The sequence below is a fragment of the Amborella trichopoda genome, chromosome 11 (assembly GCF_054954075.1).
Source record: "Amborella trichopoda isolate Santa Cruz 75 chromosome 11, AtrichopodaSantaCruz75HAP2 v2.0, whole genome shotgun sequence".
Classification (NCBI taxonomy): domain Eukaryota; kingdom Viridiplantae; phylum Streptophyta; class Magnoliopsida; order Amborellales; family Amborellaceae; genus Amborella; species Amborella trichopoda.
The window spans coordinates 26,485,928-26,504,046 of record NC_142346.1 but is presented as its reverse complement, the minus strand read 5'-3'; the positions used below and the strand labels follow the sequence as shown (position 1 = coordinate 26,504,046).

The window sequence follows — 18,119 nt, the reverse complement described above, 5'->3', positions numbered from 1 at the left end:
ACTTCGTTCCCAACATTCCTTTTGAGGTCCTAACCTGGATTGGTGTGAGGTGGGACTAAAAGGTCCCTCACTCCCCCTCTCCTCGCTCTGATGGAACCACGGTCAAGGCACCCTGTATAGGCGGCATACACGCCACCACTCACAGCATGCATCCCATAACCGACAAGTCACTTGTCAGTCGTATTACCAAGGTACACCAGAAGGCTACCCAGTCTCTTGCTGCAAAAGGCAAACAAGTTGTCGTTGCTTTTGTGGGTCGTCGTAGGGTTACCCCCCAAACTTCTGCACCACCACGAGTCTCTATCCCTAGAGGCTCGACACATCGAGGCGGAGACCCTGGGGCCTCCACCTCTCGCACATGCCCTAAGGCTTGTGGGCCTCTCACTCGAGTCACACCTTAGGGTAACTCTCGTGTTGCCTCAGGCATGTGTTTAGGACTGGGCCTTCTTGGGCTAGGTCCTATACACGCTATGCATGTGCATCCCTCCTCTCGGGGGCAAAGCAGTAGCTGCGTCGACCCAAGTACACACGGGATGACCTGCTCGTCCTCCTACTCATCACACACTAGCGCACCCTATAAGGGGCAGGCTTCCACCTGTTTCCTTACAGATACCTGCTCACGATTCTAGGCCTCCTAAGGCCAGTTAATTTGCTGAAGCTCTGGCTGACCCCGAAGTCACCCGTGATCCTTCTTCAAGGGGTGCACACGCGTCACCTCCCCAAACTGCTGTTCCCCGCTCCCAACTCGAGGGTCATCGTAAGCCGATCATTCCACCTCCTGCCCCATCTCTTTCCGGTAAGCACCTCAAACCTTGGTACTCGAAGACCTTCCCCAAGAGTACCATCTCAAACCAACTGTATTATCTTGATCATGTCCCTGAATCCTATAAGAGAGCTCAGGGAAAATACCTCATGAGAGACCTTGTCCTTCTTCTCCTTTGACTAAGGCTGACTTCAATCCCTATCCCCCATCATTTGCCTCATCTAATGGAGATGGCTCTCTCTTGCACGAGACAAGTTGACCAGTCGCAGTCCTATTGGAAATTCTAGCATGAGATCCATCAACGTCTCAAAGCCAAGCGTGATAGGGGTTTGCGAATTCTGACTAGAGAAGCAGTCAAGACAGTCGAGACACTCAGCTCTGACAACCTTCTTCACCAGAATCCCTTCTACCCTCTTCGGAAGACAAACCTTAAGGAAGAGGAAAGAGAATCCTGCATCGTGGTCAATTTCGTTGTAGATGACCCTGCCACCCAGTAGCCACGGTCCCAAGACCATTGAGAACCAGTCCTTACCCGCTCAACATATAAGAATCTCATCCATTCAGGACAGGCTGATCCCCTACTGACTGATTTTCCACGTGCAACCCGTCAAGCACGAAAACCTTCAACGGCAGTCAAGCTTGACTTCCCTAGAGAAACAATCAGCATCATGGTTATAGATGAACTTGTCGACTCTCAGGAGGCTTGTATGGAAAGGTTTAAACATATGGTTCAAGCAATGATGGAGAAGATCGACCGTATGGAAGTTGCCTGACACTCAACTAACCATGAGGTCAATTCCCATCATTCAGAAGATGTGCCTCCCAGGCAGCTTCCCCCTCCTTCCTCACAGCACAATTCTGCTCCTTACCCCTTCTCTTAGGCTGACATTGATGCAATGGTAACTCACAGCTTGAAGAGCTGGTAGATCCCAGGCATACAAGGTGCGACACTTTACCACAAGCCGTACCCTTCTTACATTGATCAGGTTCAACATATCGCCCATTTCCATGCAGCATGTCGATAGACAACGGCTGACGGAAGACTCCTTCTTTGTCAGTTCGTTGAAACCCTTGATGGCCCTGACTTCTAGTGATATGCTCGGCTGCCTCCAAACTCAATACGTACTTGGGAGGAGATGGAGATATTGTTCCATCAGCGTTCTTATGAGGTCGAGAGGGAGGTCCAAACCATTGAACTTCTCACCCTAACCCAGGAGCTAAATGAAACGGATGATAAACTCATATCAAGGTGGAGAGATCTGGAGGCGCGCCATCCCAACCCTATGCCTGAGAAGGATGCAGTTCAAACCTACGTTCGAAACATGTGACCCGAGATCGCCCTACATGTTGAGGCTTCCAGCCCCACCTCCATGTCAGACCTAATCTCTAAGTTAGTTCGCATAGAGAGCTTGTCAAGCCATCATAATGGGTCATGACAACAGTGTTCAAATTTGGCAAACAACCAGGGCAATGGTAATTCTCGAGGCAACCCTAAGGGCAACCAACAAAAAGGAGTGATCAGTGCAGCTGTCACAATTAATGATCCAAAGAAGGTCACCTCTCAAACTTTGGACCTCTCCAAAGCTGTCGGCACAACAAAGATAGAACCTCAGGCAGGCAAACAACAACAGTCATATAATCAGGTGCCTCCACCTGCAAACTTTAATTGAAGTGAATATTGGATCACCCATCAGAATAAAGTTTATCCCTTTGAAAAGGAATGGGTGCCTGCATTGCTCTGACTACTGCTAGAACCTAACATGGTTGAATTACTCGAGAGCAAGTTTCCTAACCAAGCTGGTCTTGATACACACGCAAAATATTGTGCCTACCATCGGACGGTAAATCACCACACAGAGGATTCTTATACACTTAAAGACCTCATCGAGGCTGTGATCCAGAAGGGTCAGATTAATCTTGAGGAACTCAGGAAGGTGTTCGAGGCAACAGAAGCCTCTCACATAGTGACCATCGATGAAGAAAACGATGCGCCTGATCTCCTTCTAGCCTTCTTTGTCATGATGCTCCAACAAGGCCCTATCACACCAAAACCAACAAGGAAGCCCAAGCACCTTGCTAAGGGAACAAAGAACCAGTGGTGCTCGTACCATCAGATATGGGGACATGATATAAGCGAATGCTCCAGTTTTCATGAGATAATCGCGAAGAAAATACATGAATGCAATGAATCATGTAACCTTTCAGAAGGGGACCCTCAAATCATTGCTCCACCAGTGCAAGAGGGCCTCCCAACACAAGACTTAGTTAACGATAATTCGAATCTTGCTAAACCCTCCACTTCCCAAACATGGATATTCTACCTCGAGCGAAGCAGACTCAAGTCGTTCAAACGAGAGGCTATCTATCAAGTTAGCGCTATCCACAAACTTAGTGAGATGAATCAAGCACCTCCAAATGCACCCAAGAGGAGACAGGCAACATGAAATGCTCGAAGAAGGAACAAACCTCCTCAACCGCCAGTCGAGCAAGAGTTTCTCATGCCTCTTCCTCCCTTGCCAACTTTGCAAGATTTCATCCCGGACGGAATCATCCTTCCCCCTTCACCTTATAAGGAGGCCACCCCGGGGGCATCCCTCACTCTACACACGTCCAATGAGGGTGATGACGTTAAAAGCACAATCATCTAAGCAGGGGAAAAATCGAAAAGACTCACTGCACATGTCCAATTCTGGTGATAACGTAAAAAGCTGCCCAGATAGGTCCAACGAAGGGATTGACCTTAAATCCCCCTCACCTACTAACTTTTCTTCTTCTTCTTCTTCTTTCCCCTCCTCCTCGGTGTCTCCTGCAGGTACAACCTTGCAATGTTTAAACTTCGATGCCCTTGATCGAGAATTTGAAGGAATCAACATAAGCAAGATGCAACGGAGGCAGCTGAGAAAGACGTTAGCCCAGGCGGCTAGATTCTTAATAGTTGTTGACGCCCTGGCGACTCAAGCTTGGTCTGAGCCATCTGCCTCTGCTAGAAAGGGTAAGAAGTTCAAGCCAAAGAAACCCTAGTGGCCCCCTGAGCCCAACTTCGAGTTGAGACTAGGAGAATCTAGAGGGCAGAGCTTCTATTCTCAGGAAGCTTGCCACATGATATAAGTCTGTGAAGTATCAGCTAGCCCAGACCAAGCACCGCCAACACCCAGTCAAGAATTAGATAATCCCTATGAGGGTGTTTCTCAATCTCTCTGTAACCTTCAAACTAGTCTTCTACAACTTGATATGCTTGAAGGCGACCCCTCTACTCCTCAATTCAGGGAGGATACAGAAATCTTAAGCTACACTGGAACCTTATTGGAAGTAGAGATGTCGGGATCATGGGCCTCCACATTTGAAGTTAATGGGAAATCCTCTGAGGATAATGACGACAAGTTGTAGGAAGCTCCAGAAGAATGCGACCAAGCTACAACCGATGAACTCGAAGAAATAAACCTAGGAGAGGAAGCTGATCCCAGGCCTATCTTCATTTTGGTAAATATGTCTCCAAAGGAGAAGAAGGATTTCACTGCCTTTTTAAGAGCAAATCAAGATGTCTTTGCTTGGCATTACCATGAGATGTCTGGCTTAGATCTCCAAGTCGTCGTTCATCATCTGGGCATCGATCCAACTATCAAACCCATCAAACAGAAATTAAGAAGGTCCAAGCCTGATCTTGAAATGCAGATAGATGCTGAGGTAACAAAACTTAAGCAAGCAGGTTTCATTCACGAAGTCAAGTACCCAAAATGGCTGGCAAATGTTGTGACAGTCAACAAGAAACAAAGAGGTCTGCATCGACTTCCGCGATCTCAATAACATTTGTCCCAACGATGCCTTTATGTTGCCATTTACAGAAATGCTCATTGACTCCACAGCTCATTGTCAAATCTTCTCTTTCATAGATGGGGTACAACCAGATACAAATGGCCCCAGAAGATGAGGAAGCCACCACGTTCCTGACACCAAAAGGAGAATTTTGTTATACAATGATGCCTTTTGGATTGAAGAACGCCGATGCAACGTATCAAAGATCAATGGCGACCATCTTTAACGACATGATGCACAAGGAAGTCGAATGCTATATCGATGACTTTGTGGTGAAATCCGAGGAGAAAGAAGCTCACATGAAAGATCTTGAAAAGGTGTTCGAAAGATTATTCCTTTATTAGCTTAAAATGAATCCGCTGAAATGCACCTTTGGTGTCCACTCCAGAAAATTCTTGGGTTTCATTGTAAGACACCAAGGATTGGAGGTCGAGCCAGTCAAGATCAAAGAGATCTAGGAAATGTCGTCACCCACTACACTGCAAGAATTTGTGGTCCCTTCAAGGGCAGCTTGCTTACATTCACAGGTTTATCTCAAACCTCTTGGGTCGTTGCAGGCCTTTCACGTACCTATTGAAGAAGGATACCCCATTCATCTGGGATGAAGCATGTCAGGCAACACTTGATGACATCAAGCAGTATTTGCTCAATCCTCTAGTGCTTTCTACACTAGTGTTAGGAAGACCGCTTATCTTGTACGTAACCACTTTGGACGAGTCACTTGGACCATTATTAGCACAAAACAATAACAAGGGGAAAGAGACCATGTTATACTATCTCAACCGTAGGATGCAAGGGGTTGAGAAGAATCATCCCCCTTTTTAAAAAGATGTGCCTTGCTTTGATAGTGACAATACAAAAACTCTATCACTACTTGCTTGGTCATGAAGTGAAACTTATATCAAAAGCAAATCCTGCAAAGTTTCTCATGATATGCCCATGCCTTTCAGGACATCTTGCTAAATGGGCATTATTGCTGATGGAATTCGACATCACGTATGTCCCAAAAAAGGCCATCAAGGGCCAAGCCCTAGCTGATTTTCTCGCAGCACACCCCATACCCATGGAATCTCCTTTATCAAGTGATCTCCTTGATGAAGAAGTAATATGTGCAGAACTTACTCATGCATGGGAAATGTACTTTGACAGAGCCTTCCAATCTAATCGAGGAAGCATTGGAGTGGTATTCCTGACTCCGAAAGGAGGAGTATTGACACTTTCTTTCTCTCTTGCTGAGGTTGGTTCTCATAACGAGGCAGAACATCAGGCCCTTATAATTGGTTTGAAGATAGCTTTTGATCTAGACTTGGAACAACTCAAGATCTATGGAAACTCTGAGTTGGTTATTTGACAACTCAAGGGAGTATTGATGTAAGAAAAGACACTCTCAAGCCTTGTCATGATACTGCAAAATTATATATGGCCCACGTATCGTTCAGTCACATCCCCAAGAGGCTAAACTCACAAGCTGATGCACTTGCAAAACTAGGGGCTACAATTCAATTATCCATATCAGGACCCACATTTGTCTGGGTGGTAGAATGGAGACACATTGAACTAAGAATCGAGGTAGATGCGGATGATGAGAGGAATCACTTCCCCGAATGCCCTCCTTATTCATTCAGAACACTTCTATCAGCTAAAGAAGTAATTAAGACTGAACAAGAAATGTCACGGAATCAAGAAGCTAAGGTTCGAAACCAAGAACCAAAATTCTTCAACCCAATATGCATGAAAGTCGAGCCGGTAGAATATTGGAGAGAGCTCATCACTAGTTTATTAAAACACGGCAAGCTCCCGAAAGATCATGCCGAACGTAGCAGTGTACGTCGAATGTCTACCAAGTATACCCTCCTTGAAGGAGATGCTCTCTTCAGACTGTCATTTGACGATATTCTTCTTAGACGTGTGGACGCGCAAGAGGTAAATAAGGTGTTGGAAGAAGTACACTCAAGCATTTGTAGATTACATCAGTCCGGTCCTAAGCTCTATGAATGGATACACAGATTGGGGTATTATTAACCTTCGATGATTGCTGATTCCTTCAACTATGCTAAAAAGTGTTAGATGTGCCAAATACACTAAATTCTTCTTCACCAGCCTCCAAAAATCCTACACCCTACAGCGGCATCATGACCCTTCTCATAATGGGGTTTGGACATTGTAGGGCTTATTGACCCTCCTTCGACAATGGGTCATGTCTTTATTCTAACTGCAATAGATTATTTCTTTAAGTGGGCTGAAGCGGTCTCCATTAAGCAAGTTCCTGGGACCATAATTTCATTCAACATCACATTATATATCGGTTTGGAGTTCCAGATCGGATTATATTGGACAATGGCCCTCAGTTCAGAAGTCATCACATTGATCGCTTGGTTAACCAGTTCGATTTCAAATGGAGGTACTCAACTATGTACCACCCTCGAGCCAACGCATTGGCTGAAGCGTTCAATAAGACCTTGTGCAACGTTTTAAGGAAATCAGTATCAAAGACAAAGAAGAACTAGCATGAGAAGCTTCCTGAAGCCTTGTGGGCCTATTGAACTACCACAAAAAATACCATCGGTTCCACTCCTTACTCCCTAATCTATGAGGGTGAAGCAGTTTTACCTCTTGAAATTCAAATCCCTCCCCTCGTTGTGTTTTGCTATACTTCAAGGACTAACCGAAGATGAGAGAGTCAAAATTCATTGTAAAGAATTAGATGCACTCGATGAAAAGAGGTTAGAGGCTCAGCAGAGCCTCGAACTCAACCAGGGAGAATGAAGAGGGCTTTGACAAGTCAGTCAAGGTCCATTCATTCCCACGTGGGGATCTGGTTTGACCGTCAAGAGGCTGATTGTTATGCATGGCCGGCATAAAGGGAAGTTTGAACCCAAGTGGGAAGGGCCCTTTATAATAAAAAAGGTCTCGCCAAATGGAGCTTACATACTAGCACATCCAGAGGAGGCAATGCCCCCTATCAATGGGCGATACCTAAAGAAATACTACCACGATGCATACTCAAAAAGACTTGATGCACAACAAAAAAAGAGTTAAAAAGGAGGGTAAAAAGAAAAAGAACAAGGTAGTCCAAAAAAAAAGTTCAACTCTTTCTATTGCAGTAAAAAGGAGTTACAAGTTACAAGCCAAAGCCCATTATTAGGGAGGTTACAAATCTCTTGCATTTGAGGGAAAGAGAACAGTTGACACCCTCAATAATTCTCTTGCACCTGAGGATAAGAGGACGGTTACACGCCAAAAATAAATGCTCTCCTCATGAAGAAGAAACAAAACCATTTGGAGAGTCAGCTTCAATTCATCTGACGAGTGTCTTCAAAGAGGACGGTTATAGGCCAAACGAGAAGCCAACCACTTCTGAATCAGCTTCAATTCATCTGACGAGTATGTCAAACATACAAAGCAGAATTCTCTGACAAGGAATTGGCCTATGATGGAAAGCATACCCTGTTCACAGTGGATGCCCATCCGTAGATCAACATCGACTTCACTATTATGCTGGAGGACTTGGCTTCCAACGGGCATCATAAGACAGGCCTTACTACTGGTCACCACCCTTTTCCTACCCAAGTTAGCGCCGTGCGTGAACACCACCACACATAACCCATCGCTATGCTCAACAACCCCCACTCACTGCCGCATGCGAGCAACACCGTGCACGTCATCGTGCCCACCATGCACTGATAAATGTTGCCTGAGGCCAACGTCGGTTGTGTCCTCCAAAGGCTAGCTCCGGCCGTGCTGTAACTCGCAGAGCCAGTTGACTTTTCTAATGACAGCGCCGACTGTGTCTTCCGAAGGATAACGTCGGTTGTGCCTCTAACTCCCAGCACCGGCTTCTTTTCTTAAGGATCAGTGCCGACTGTAGCTTTTAAAAAATTCAGTGCCTGCTGCATATCCTAACTCAACACCATCATGAATATTCACCTCCCGGTGACTTTTCGTTTTCCCATGCCCCCTCGATTTTGGTGACTCCTTGTTTTTTGGCCTAAGACGTTTTGCCTGCCTGATGATTCCACAATTTCCAATGATGACCGTTCGCCTTCCTGCAATTGTCTACCTCCAGTGATGGTCCGTCTTCTTGTACCCTTTGGATTCCTGCCCAAAAACTCCCTTCCGCAACAAGAAACCCTCTTTGACTTTCTCAATGTCGCCGAGAAATCACTCACACCTACAGAAAAACTGCTAAATGCTGCCGAAAAGCCCTGGGTAGACCTCTACTACAATTTTAGCCCCTTCTTCCCTTCGTTAAAAAAATCACAGCCGAAGTTTACCTGTTTCCTGGAAAAACTCCATGTGCTGCCGGGAAACTCCTACAACTCTGGCGAAATCCTGTCTCCTTTCTCCCAAGCATCTCCTTGCATGACTGAAATCTCCCCGACTCGCTGGCAAGCTCCAGCTAACCCTTGCCGATGTCCCCTGTGTGTTTGTCAAAGCTCTAATCAAAAACCTCACCCTCATTGTTAAACCAAAATTTTTTACCTTATGTCTTTCGTGAAACAGTGAAAATGTGAGGTTACCCCCTTTTTTATAGCAGAGCTTCCCTCAAATTTCCCTTACAAATCAGGAATCTAAGCCTCGTCCAAGAAGGCCAAACGATGATGGGCCAGATCGGGTCGGGCTCTGACCCAAGGCCCGAGCAAAGTTTTACTACCGCCTATGAAATCCCATGCAACAAAGACCAGGACTGGGTCAGCCTCGGGTTAGGGCCTGAACGCTCACCCACACCTAACATCAGCTTTGTGATCGAAACTGCCCAGCGCCGGCTACGTTTTAGGCGTCAACGCCGGTTGTGTTCTCAGCAACTCAGAGTTCAAGAGCTAACACAACTTCCCTCAGCACTGGCTACATTTTTTAAACTTGAGCGTCGTCCGACTATTGTGTGTCTGACTAAGAGTTACACCCTAATCGTGACCTATTATCCCCAGCAAAGTGACATCCGGGTCGTCTAACTCAGGCCATGGCTTCTCATCCTCTGTAGGAGTCATACGCATTATTGCAACCCATTATCCCCAGTGGAGTTAGGGTCTTTTTTTTTTACCACTGTAACCCCCAGTGGATTTGTCTCACATCTAGTTATCCTGGAGTCGAGTACCATTTTTCACCTATAAGGGATCGACACTTATTCCCATTATCCCCAATGAAGTCGGTCGTCACATTTGAACCCCTTGTTGGACGTAACCATTTTATCCTCAAGAAGACAGATTCCCATCTACAGACCTATTCCCCATGCAGCATCACACACATGCCGACCCATGCTTTGGTCCGTGCAGCATGACCTTAAACTGCACAGCCTTGGTCCGCGCTGCATGACCTTAAATGGCACATCCTTGGTCTAAGTGTATGACCCTATACTGCATGGTCCAGACTATACGACCATAAATTATAGCGGAGGTGTAGCTGCATGACCTTAAACTGCATAGGTCCAGATTATATGACCCTAAACTGTAGTACACATCTTAATCGCATGGCGTTAAAAGGCTCAGTACCCTAGTCCTTATTTACGATGCAAAATCTAACAGATCTATCTGGTGAAGATCTCTGGAATATGTCACCTTAAACTTGTGAAAATATAAGAAAATAAAGTGGTAAAGAAAGTAGGAAAAATCGAATTCGGATATGAGGTCAGATTTGTAAGAAATGAGTAGATTTACTCTCAGATCTGTGGCAGCTCCAGCATGATCCAAGACAATACAAAATACGATTTTTAAAGCAAACTGTTTCAAATAAGGCAAAAATGAAATGAAAGTAGTGACAGAAAGTAAAAGAAAGAGAGATAAATGATACCAAACCGGGCTGGATGGCCCGAGACTCTCAAGCCCTTGAGGGCTTGCCATATTAGGAACGGTCCTATTTGCCTCTCTTATCGAGATGTCGATCAGCAAGTCTTGATTGGATAGGGTGGTTGTGCCTAGAAATAGATTAGAACTAGGGATCTCAGGCTTACGTTAGGTTATGGTTTTATGTCTGAGTTTTTCTCTAAGATTTCTATCTTCTGTGGCTCTCTAAGGTTTCTAACCTCTACCCCCCGTCAAATGACCACGAAAAGAGGCGTTATAGAGGTCAAAATCCGTTAGGAAAGATATGCACACATGTAATAAACAAATCCCTTGGTCATGGTCACGGATTTGGGCGACATTGGCCATGTCGCCCGGGCAATATGCCTAGTGTCGCTAAAAAAAAGGTCAAAAAATTCTAAAAAGGAGAAAATTTCAACTTTTGGGCAAAATGGACTCGCTGGGGGGGGCTGGGCGACATGGCTAGTGTCGCCCAAGTCAAACTGTTTCCAAACTTGACATTTTTCAACATGGGTGTGTTCCTTAGCCTTTTGTGAAGCTACCAAAAAACCTTTGGGTCAAAAAGGATTTTTTTACTATTTTTAATGAGTTTTTTGGTAAAACAAGGCATTTACGGAAATTAGGGGCAGGCAGATTGGTTTCGAGTCACAAGATAGGTTTTGTGAACTCTGGGTTTAGGTTTACTAGGTTAAGTGTGATCCTAAAGGTTCAGAAAACCAAAGAATTTTCTAGTTTTAAAATGGGGTGTCTACAGTTGCCTCTCTTTGGTACCCCCTGTCCTTCGAAGGACAGGTGAGTAGCAAAGAAGTATACACTTTGACGTTTTCTGTCCTTCGAGGGGTAGGTGAACGTCAAATACAAGCAGACATTTTAAATTTCATCCTAAAATTACATGGTCAGGGGGCACACCAACTACCCCTCCAAGTCATTGTGCTCACCAAGCTTACCCACCTAGGGTATTTTTCCTCCTAGGGTTTTCGGTGTGAGATGTCGATGAGTTACACAAGCTTGAAACTCGAGTTGGATTTTCTAGCCATGCCACTTAACTTCAGGGGTTTTCACAATTTGAATTTTTAACCCTGGCATTTTCTTTGACCTCCTTAGGGTTTCCTTTGACTATCTATAGGGAAAGGTTTTCTATACGAAGAGACTTGTCTAGCTGAATCCGAAGTGAGAGACGATGTAGCAATGCGACAATCATGGCAAACACAGTAATCATCATGTACGGGTGACAACGCCCCTTCATTTTTAAAAGTCTTTTAGCATTTTTGAAAGTAGGGGGAGATTCTCGGAGCAAGGACAAGTTGCGATTTTAAAAAACAATTAAAGTATTTGGAAACACAAACATATAGTGAAAATTTTGAAAAGGGAAAGATATTTCGAAAAACAGGGCTGGTTAGTAGTTTTAACTCCTGCAACCATAGAGCCCTCTAAGCAGTTTAGTGTCATGCAGTGATGGACCATACACCTGACCTTTTTACGTCAATACTGGGATAGACGGGGATAGACGTTACCTGCCTCGGCTTTTTTACGTCACACGAGTTTGACGTTGAACTGGATACACCCGACCCTTTACGTCATACGGGGATAGACGTTTTTCCAGGGTAGTTGTGCCCTGGATACACCCTACCTTTTGCGTCATACGGTGTTAGACGTTACCTGTCTCGCCTCTTTTACGTTGCACGAGCTTGATGTTTTTTCTGTCTCGCCTATTTTACGTCACATGAGTTTGACGTTTTTAAAATGTTTTTATTTTTGAAAAATTGGTTGTCAGTTGAGGCTCATGCCACCGAGGAGCGTATTATTATCTTTTTTAAATTTTTGAATTTTTTTGGAAAATTGGTTGGCAGTTTAGGCTCATGCCACCAAGGAGCATTTGAAATTAATTAAAATTAATAAAACATTTGTTTAAAAAAGGTCACAAAACACATGATAAGTCAAGGATTGATCCCAAAAAGGCCTAAAAATGAGCTGGGGATTTTTTTTTTTTTCCTTTTTTTTGGAAAAAAGGTTTTGGCGACACTGGCCGTGTCGCCCGGGGGGCACTGGGCATGTCCCCCTCACAGGCTAGGCGACACTGCTAGTGTCGTCCATATAAATTATTATTATTATTTTTTTATTGTGCAACATCTGGGAAATAAAAAAGTTTTTTTTTTTTTTGTACAAAAGATTTGGGCGACACCACTAATGTCTACCACAAATTATTATTATTATTTTTTTATTATTATTATTATTTTATTATTTTATTATTATTATTATTATTAAGAAACATGGGAAAGAAAACATTTTGGCAAAATATATGTGGGTCACACATCTAGTGTCACCCTCACAGGCTCGGTAACCCCAAGCGTGTCGCCCAAGAAAAACTTTTATTTTTTATTTTTTTTAATTTTTATTTTAAAAGAAAAAAAAATCATTTTGCACAGTCTCCTTCTTCTTTTTTTTATTTATTTAAAATAAACAAGAGGTGATGGTCCAAATGGCTCTTTGAGAGCAAATGGTCACATTGAAAAGACAAAGCAAAAAGGAGAAACAAATTGCAGCAGAAGGTTTATATATATACGATGAGAAAACAAGAGTCACTGATGAAGGTGAAATTTCTCCCAATCCAAGCCACAAATAGATTTTATTTTGCTCACTCTAGGAGAACACCAAATTATACCCGTTTTTAATTGGGATGCATTGCTAATTGATGTTTTCCCTACACTGATGAGGATTTTAGTGAGAGAAGAAGCACTGTGAAAAGAAGTTGAAGAGAGTTGCTGAAATTGAAGCCATGAGAGGGATCCATTCCTTTTTAAATTTACCACAAATGCACACTCTTTGTTGATCCCTCCATCTTTCTCTCTCTAGGCTTCTTTCTTTCTCCACTTTTCCTCTCTACATCAAACTCCCTCATTGTAATCTTATTTCATTCTGTTGGTGATTCATAGGTGGTCGAAAATGGAACGCTGAGAGCATCAATGGACACTTGGGTTGGATCATATTTCCAAATTAGAACACCAAGAGAAGGTACAAGTCCCCATTGAGACATTTGATATGTTTAATGAAATGTCTGAGTGAGTATTGGCTTAGTTCCCATTTGGGTGGTGTTGGAGTTGGCAGGCCACTAACTTTGGTTTAGTAAAACAATGGTTTTCTTTTTCCGGATGTGAAAAACTTGTTTAAATTATGTAATTCACTTATAAAACTTTGGTTGTCATGTTTACACTTTGGTAAAACAATCTATTTTAATACCATTTTTTTCGCTTCAAAGAGTGCTTGTATATGACCATGATATGTTTGTTGAAATGCCTTAGTGAAAAATTTGAGATTGTCCTCTTTTTGGACGGCCTTGAAATTGACATGCTACTGATTTTGGCTTAGTAAAAATGATGATTTCTTCTCCCCAAATTTCGAAGTAGAAGATGATTTGTAAAGCTTTTCATGGAATATTTTAGTTATGGTCGGACATTTTTTCAAAAGATTTTCAGAATATGTGTGGACCCTACTCTTGAAATTGCCTATGAGATGCTTATAAAATGTTTGGTTAAATGCTTGAATGGTCAAGAGTTGGGTTGAATCCTAACTCCTTGTGCTAGACAAAGTCTTTATGTTCATGGGTTTGGGTCAAAAGTTTCTTTATCGGCTTTTCTTTCTTCAGAATACGGAAAAGGGTTTTGAGGGCAAAATAACCAAAATACCCCTGAGCACAAAATGACCAGAATACCCATGTGTAATTTCTTATTTTTAAGGGTAATCGTGAGTGATTAGTTCTGCCCCTTATTTTTGGGGATGGAAAAATAGCCACAATGCCTTTTGGATGTATAATAACAAAAAATACCTCTGAGTGCAAAATGACTAGAATACCCCTACTCTCCTCTCCTTATTTTATTTTATTTTTATTTTTTTGGCAAGGGTTTTGTTGTTCTTGCCCCTGTTGTGGGGTGACCCTCTTTTTGTTTTTATTACTGAGTGCAAGATGACAAAACTACCCCCTAATGGAAATCCTCTTGTTGTGGGGTGATGATTTTTTTTTTTTTTAATTGTGTTTGATGTTTGAAAGATTGATAGCTTTTCTCCCCTATCTTGTTTTTTTTTTTCCTTTTTTGTCTCATAGGGGTTCTATGTTGACTGTAGATCCCACTTATTTGCTATCCGTAAATGGGCATAATTATTGACTCCTGGGCAAAGGCAGGCTCTTGCCCGAAATTGTTTGTGGGAGGTCTGTAGGATCAGGCCTTTTAACTTGGATTGTGCTTTGATCACTAAGTTATGCCGCCAATATAGACCGGAGACTGACTCAATTCCCTTACGATGCAACGAACTTGCTCCTACTCTTGAGGATGTTACCCAGATTCTTTGGGTTTGGAGTGAGGGTGAGCCTTTTATGAGTATTCCTCCAAAGTCGTCTATTAGTTATGCCTCTGACTGTAAGGAATTGCTTGGTATTCCTTATGAAAAGATCAAAGGCAGGCATGAATAAGAGATCCAACTTGGAAAGCTAAAGTGGGAATTTACCCATGTTCTCCGTCGTGTAGAAGGGATGGCGGGTGGTCGTGTTCATCACATTTTGATTTCCGCAGCTAGTAGACCATCCCAAATAGGGAAGGTCCCTATGGAGGAAGACAGTGAGTCGAGGAGTCTTGGAGTGAGTGGTCGGTTCAGGGCGAATCTAGCCATCCTCCAACTAGAGCGGCTGCCCGAGCTTTGACAGAGTCGAGTGTCCGGTTATCAGGAGATCCAGAGGGAGTTGGGTGCGACATTCTCAAGCTTGACGATGTAGATATAGATGCAGTACCTCCTCCAGTGTTGCTTTCTGATGAGGAGTGGCGAGAGCAAGAGAGAGAGAGGATTCGAGAGGCACATGAGTGGGCCATGATCAAGGATGACCCAGAGCTGTTCCGACAGGAGGTCGATTTGACCATCAATAATGGGCCACTTTCAGATGATGAGCGATGTTCCTTGTGGGCTTTTCTCGCGTACTTGTTCGGGGAGTTTCTGTTTCCTGATCGGTCCAAGGGTCGAGCTCATTTATCGGTGGTTTGGGTGACTAGACGGTTGGATTATTTGGAGCGAGTGGCCTGGGGTCAGGCGATTGTGGGCTGGTTACACCATCATCTTTGTAGTGTTGCCAAGGTAGCTCACTCTTTAGGGGTTGTTCAATTCTTCTCCAGGTTTGGGCATGGAAACATATCTATTCCTCACCCACTTTCAGGTCGACTAGCATAGTCCTTTCCGACTATTCATCGCTAGTCATATGGAGTGTGGGAGACTGAGGAGGTCTTCTCAAGATTGTATTATTCGTTGTTCTTGTATACCCAAGTTGTTGGGGAGGTAAGTCACGACTATCTTTTTCTTTCCTTGCTCTAAATAATGGATCCCCCCCTTTGAGTTGACTTATCTTCTTTAGTTTCCAGATTGACTAGACTCCTATGAGAGTCAACCCTATCGCACCGGTCAATGCTGCGTCTTCTCGAACTTTTTGGACACCGGCCCATTTGATCTGCATGTTCTTGATGTTGCCATACTTTTCAGGTCAAGTACGTCATCGGTTTGGCCTTCCTCAGTCTTCCTTCGAGATTACTCCACCTTGGACTCCAATTATAGTCAGTACTGCTGATGAGGATGTCTATATGAGAGAGATGACTCCTTGGATGGAGGAATGGAGGGAGAGGACTGCTCATGTTATCGGTGAGGAGGAAGAGGAGAGCATCTCCATGTCTTTATATGAGGAGAAATATAGGGTCGTTTTGAGGGATATGGCCGCCCTGACAGATCATGGTGAGGGAATGATGCGACAGCTGGGGACTGCCAATCTTGGCGGGAATCAATTTTCTGGTGAGGAAGTTGCTTCCCTTCGTGCTAAACGTGACTCGACGATAGAGGAGCGAGATTTGATTGCAGAGGATCTCGAGAGTCTTCACCACGACTTTGAGGGGATGAGAGGGGCAAAGGACATGGTAGAAGCAGAGATGAGAAAGGCGAGGGACATGGCAGAAGTGGAACGTGATTCTATCAAGGATGAGCTAGAGAGAGTTCGAGCCAAGCTGAACAGAGTACGAGCAGTACCATCTTCTTTGGTTGTTGTTCCTACCATTCCTGGACCATCCCCCGTCCTCATTGAAGATTTAGATAGACGTCTATATCGTTATCGAATAGAGAGGGTATGCTTTTCTTCTATATCCTTTCTCTCCTTTTTTTTTTTTCTTTTATGTACTTCTCTCATTTTGTGTCTTTGATTTAACAGAATTCAGCCAGAGATCGATGCCATGAGCTTCTGGTTTTTATTATGGATTTTGAAGTATATATAAATATATGGATTTCTCCTTTCCTATTTGTCTTTCCTGTTCTCATTCTTTCCCCCCCTCCATTTTTTTTTGTAACTGTCCCAGTTGTGAGGCATTTGTTTATCTTTATGTGTGCAATTGATTTGTCGAAGTAAAGAATAACACTTTCTTTGCACACACTTTTCAAACTAAATTTTTATAAACTCAGGCCCCCTAGTTGTAGGGTTTTTTGTCTCAGATTTTTAGGACAAGGAATCATCAAGTATTTCTTTATCTTCCAACCTCAGTTCTTGTATTGCAATTCAAGGAGAGTTCTCTAGAGTTTTGAGCGAAACAGAGTCTTGAAAATACATGATACCGTCCCTGGGTGTTTAAAATCTCTTTGGATTTCTGATTTCGTTCCTTTACCACTCACATTTTGAATTTTTAGATGATTTAGGTCCTTGGCAATGTTTTGTCAGGCTAATGCTTATTGATTTTCTTTTAACACCACTTTGACTCAAGGGGAGGAATAGAAGAGGTTTAGAGAGAAAATACTTTGGAGAGTAGAAAGAAGGAGAGTACTTCTTCGTTTTCATCGCCCTAGGGTCCCTTTCGAGTGTTTAGCTCTTAGGGTTTCTTTTGAATTTTCAGCCCAGCGGATTTTTTTTTACTTACTTTTGTCGCTCCGGGGTCCCTTTTTTCCAATACTTGAGGTTTCGTTCGGATTTTTAGCCCAACGGATTTTTTTTTTTTTTTTGTGAAGAAGAAAATAATGACAAAGGAAGAGGGGAAGGAGGAAGAAGAGTCAGAGGTGCCCTTTTTTTTTGTTTTTTGCAATTCTCTTTAAGATCATGTAAGAATTTGATCATCTTTCCCACCTCCAAGTGGCAAGGAGGTTCTAATATCGGTCTTCCTTTGATTTTCCTTGACCCTGGTTGGCATCCAAAATCTCTTTGACAAGGGTTACGAAATCTCTGTTGAACTTTTCCTTTAAACTGCTACACTTGAACATTAATTTTGGGATTAGAAATCACTCTCAGTTTCCTAATCCCTCTGTATGGATAGATAGGCTTATTAGGGTTTCTCCATTAATGGAGTACTTGAAGTGTGAGCCATGAATACCTCATTCAGTTATTTGCAGAAAGACGAGTGATCACCAAACTCCTTTTCGGTAATCTTTTTCATTGCAAATTTCGAATTGTTTTTTGGAGGTTAACTCTGTAGTAGACTCTCAAGTTTAGGTGAAACTCTTACACCAAAGGAGTGAAAGGAGTTTGCCCCTATCGAATATTTTGATGGGGTCGCCCCTACAGGGCTTTCTGTTCCGTTGGGAACTTGTTCTTCACAGGATGAATTCTCTTAATATGGTGGCGTTCCGGTTATCGGAGATGTGCTCATAGCGTTAATGACTTTTAGAGAGCTTGCCTCTTGAGGAGGTAACCTGGTCGGATTTTCAATATCTAATTATTGATCTCAGATTGGTAGATCATTCAA

The 18,119-nt window shown here is 43.3% G+C and overlaps 1 protein-coding gene across 2 annotated transcripts; it reads left to right on the top strand.

Moving 5' to 3' along the window:
* Positions 1–12,859: 12,859 nt before the first annotated feature.
* Positions 12,860–16,805, top strand: LOC110006516 (uncharacterized). Of its 2 annotated transcripts, none has more exons than XM_088852299.1 (3): positions 12,860–12,965; positions 13,308–13,386; positions 15,892–16,688. In XM_088852299.1, exons 1-3 carry the CDS (start codon positions 12,939–12,941, stop codon positions 16,593–16,595), a joined length of 810 nt encoding a protein of 269 aa, XP_088708425.1. In that variant the 5' UTR covers positions 12,860–12,938; the 3' UTR covers positions 16,596–16,688. The 2 variants fall into 2 exon arrangements, with proteins under 2 accessions (XP_088708425.1, XP_088708424.1); XM_088852298.1 differs by having other exon boundaries at positions 12,958–13,386; positions 15,892–16,520; positions 16,604–16,805.
* The last annotated feature ends 1,314 nt before the right edge of the window (positions 16,806–18,119 follow it).

What these genes read in the sequence shown, in the direction of transcription:
- LOC110006516 (XM_088852298.1), top strand. Translation starts at nt 13,338, where the DNA reads ATGGACACTTGGGTTGGATCATATTTCCAAATTAGAACACCAAGAGAA. An exon ending in AATTAGAACACCAAGAGAAG is followed by an intron (nt 13,387 to 15,891) that starts GTACAAGTCCCC and finishes CATACTTTTCAG; the next exon opens with GTCAAGTACGTCATCGGTTT. An exon ending in ATCGTTATCGAATAGAGAGG is followed by an intron (nt 16,521 to 16,603) that starts GTATGCTTTTCT and finishes TTGATTTAACAG; the next exon opens with AATTCAGCCAGAGATCGATG.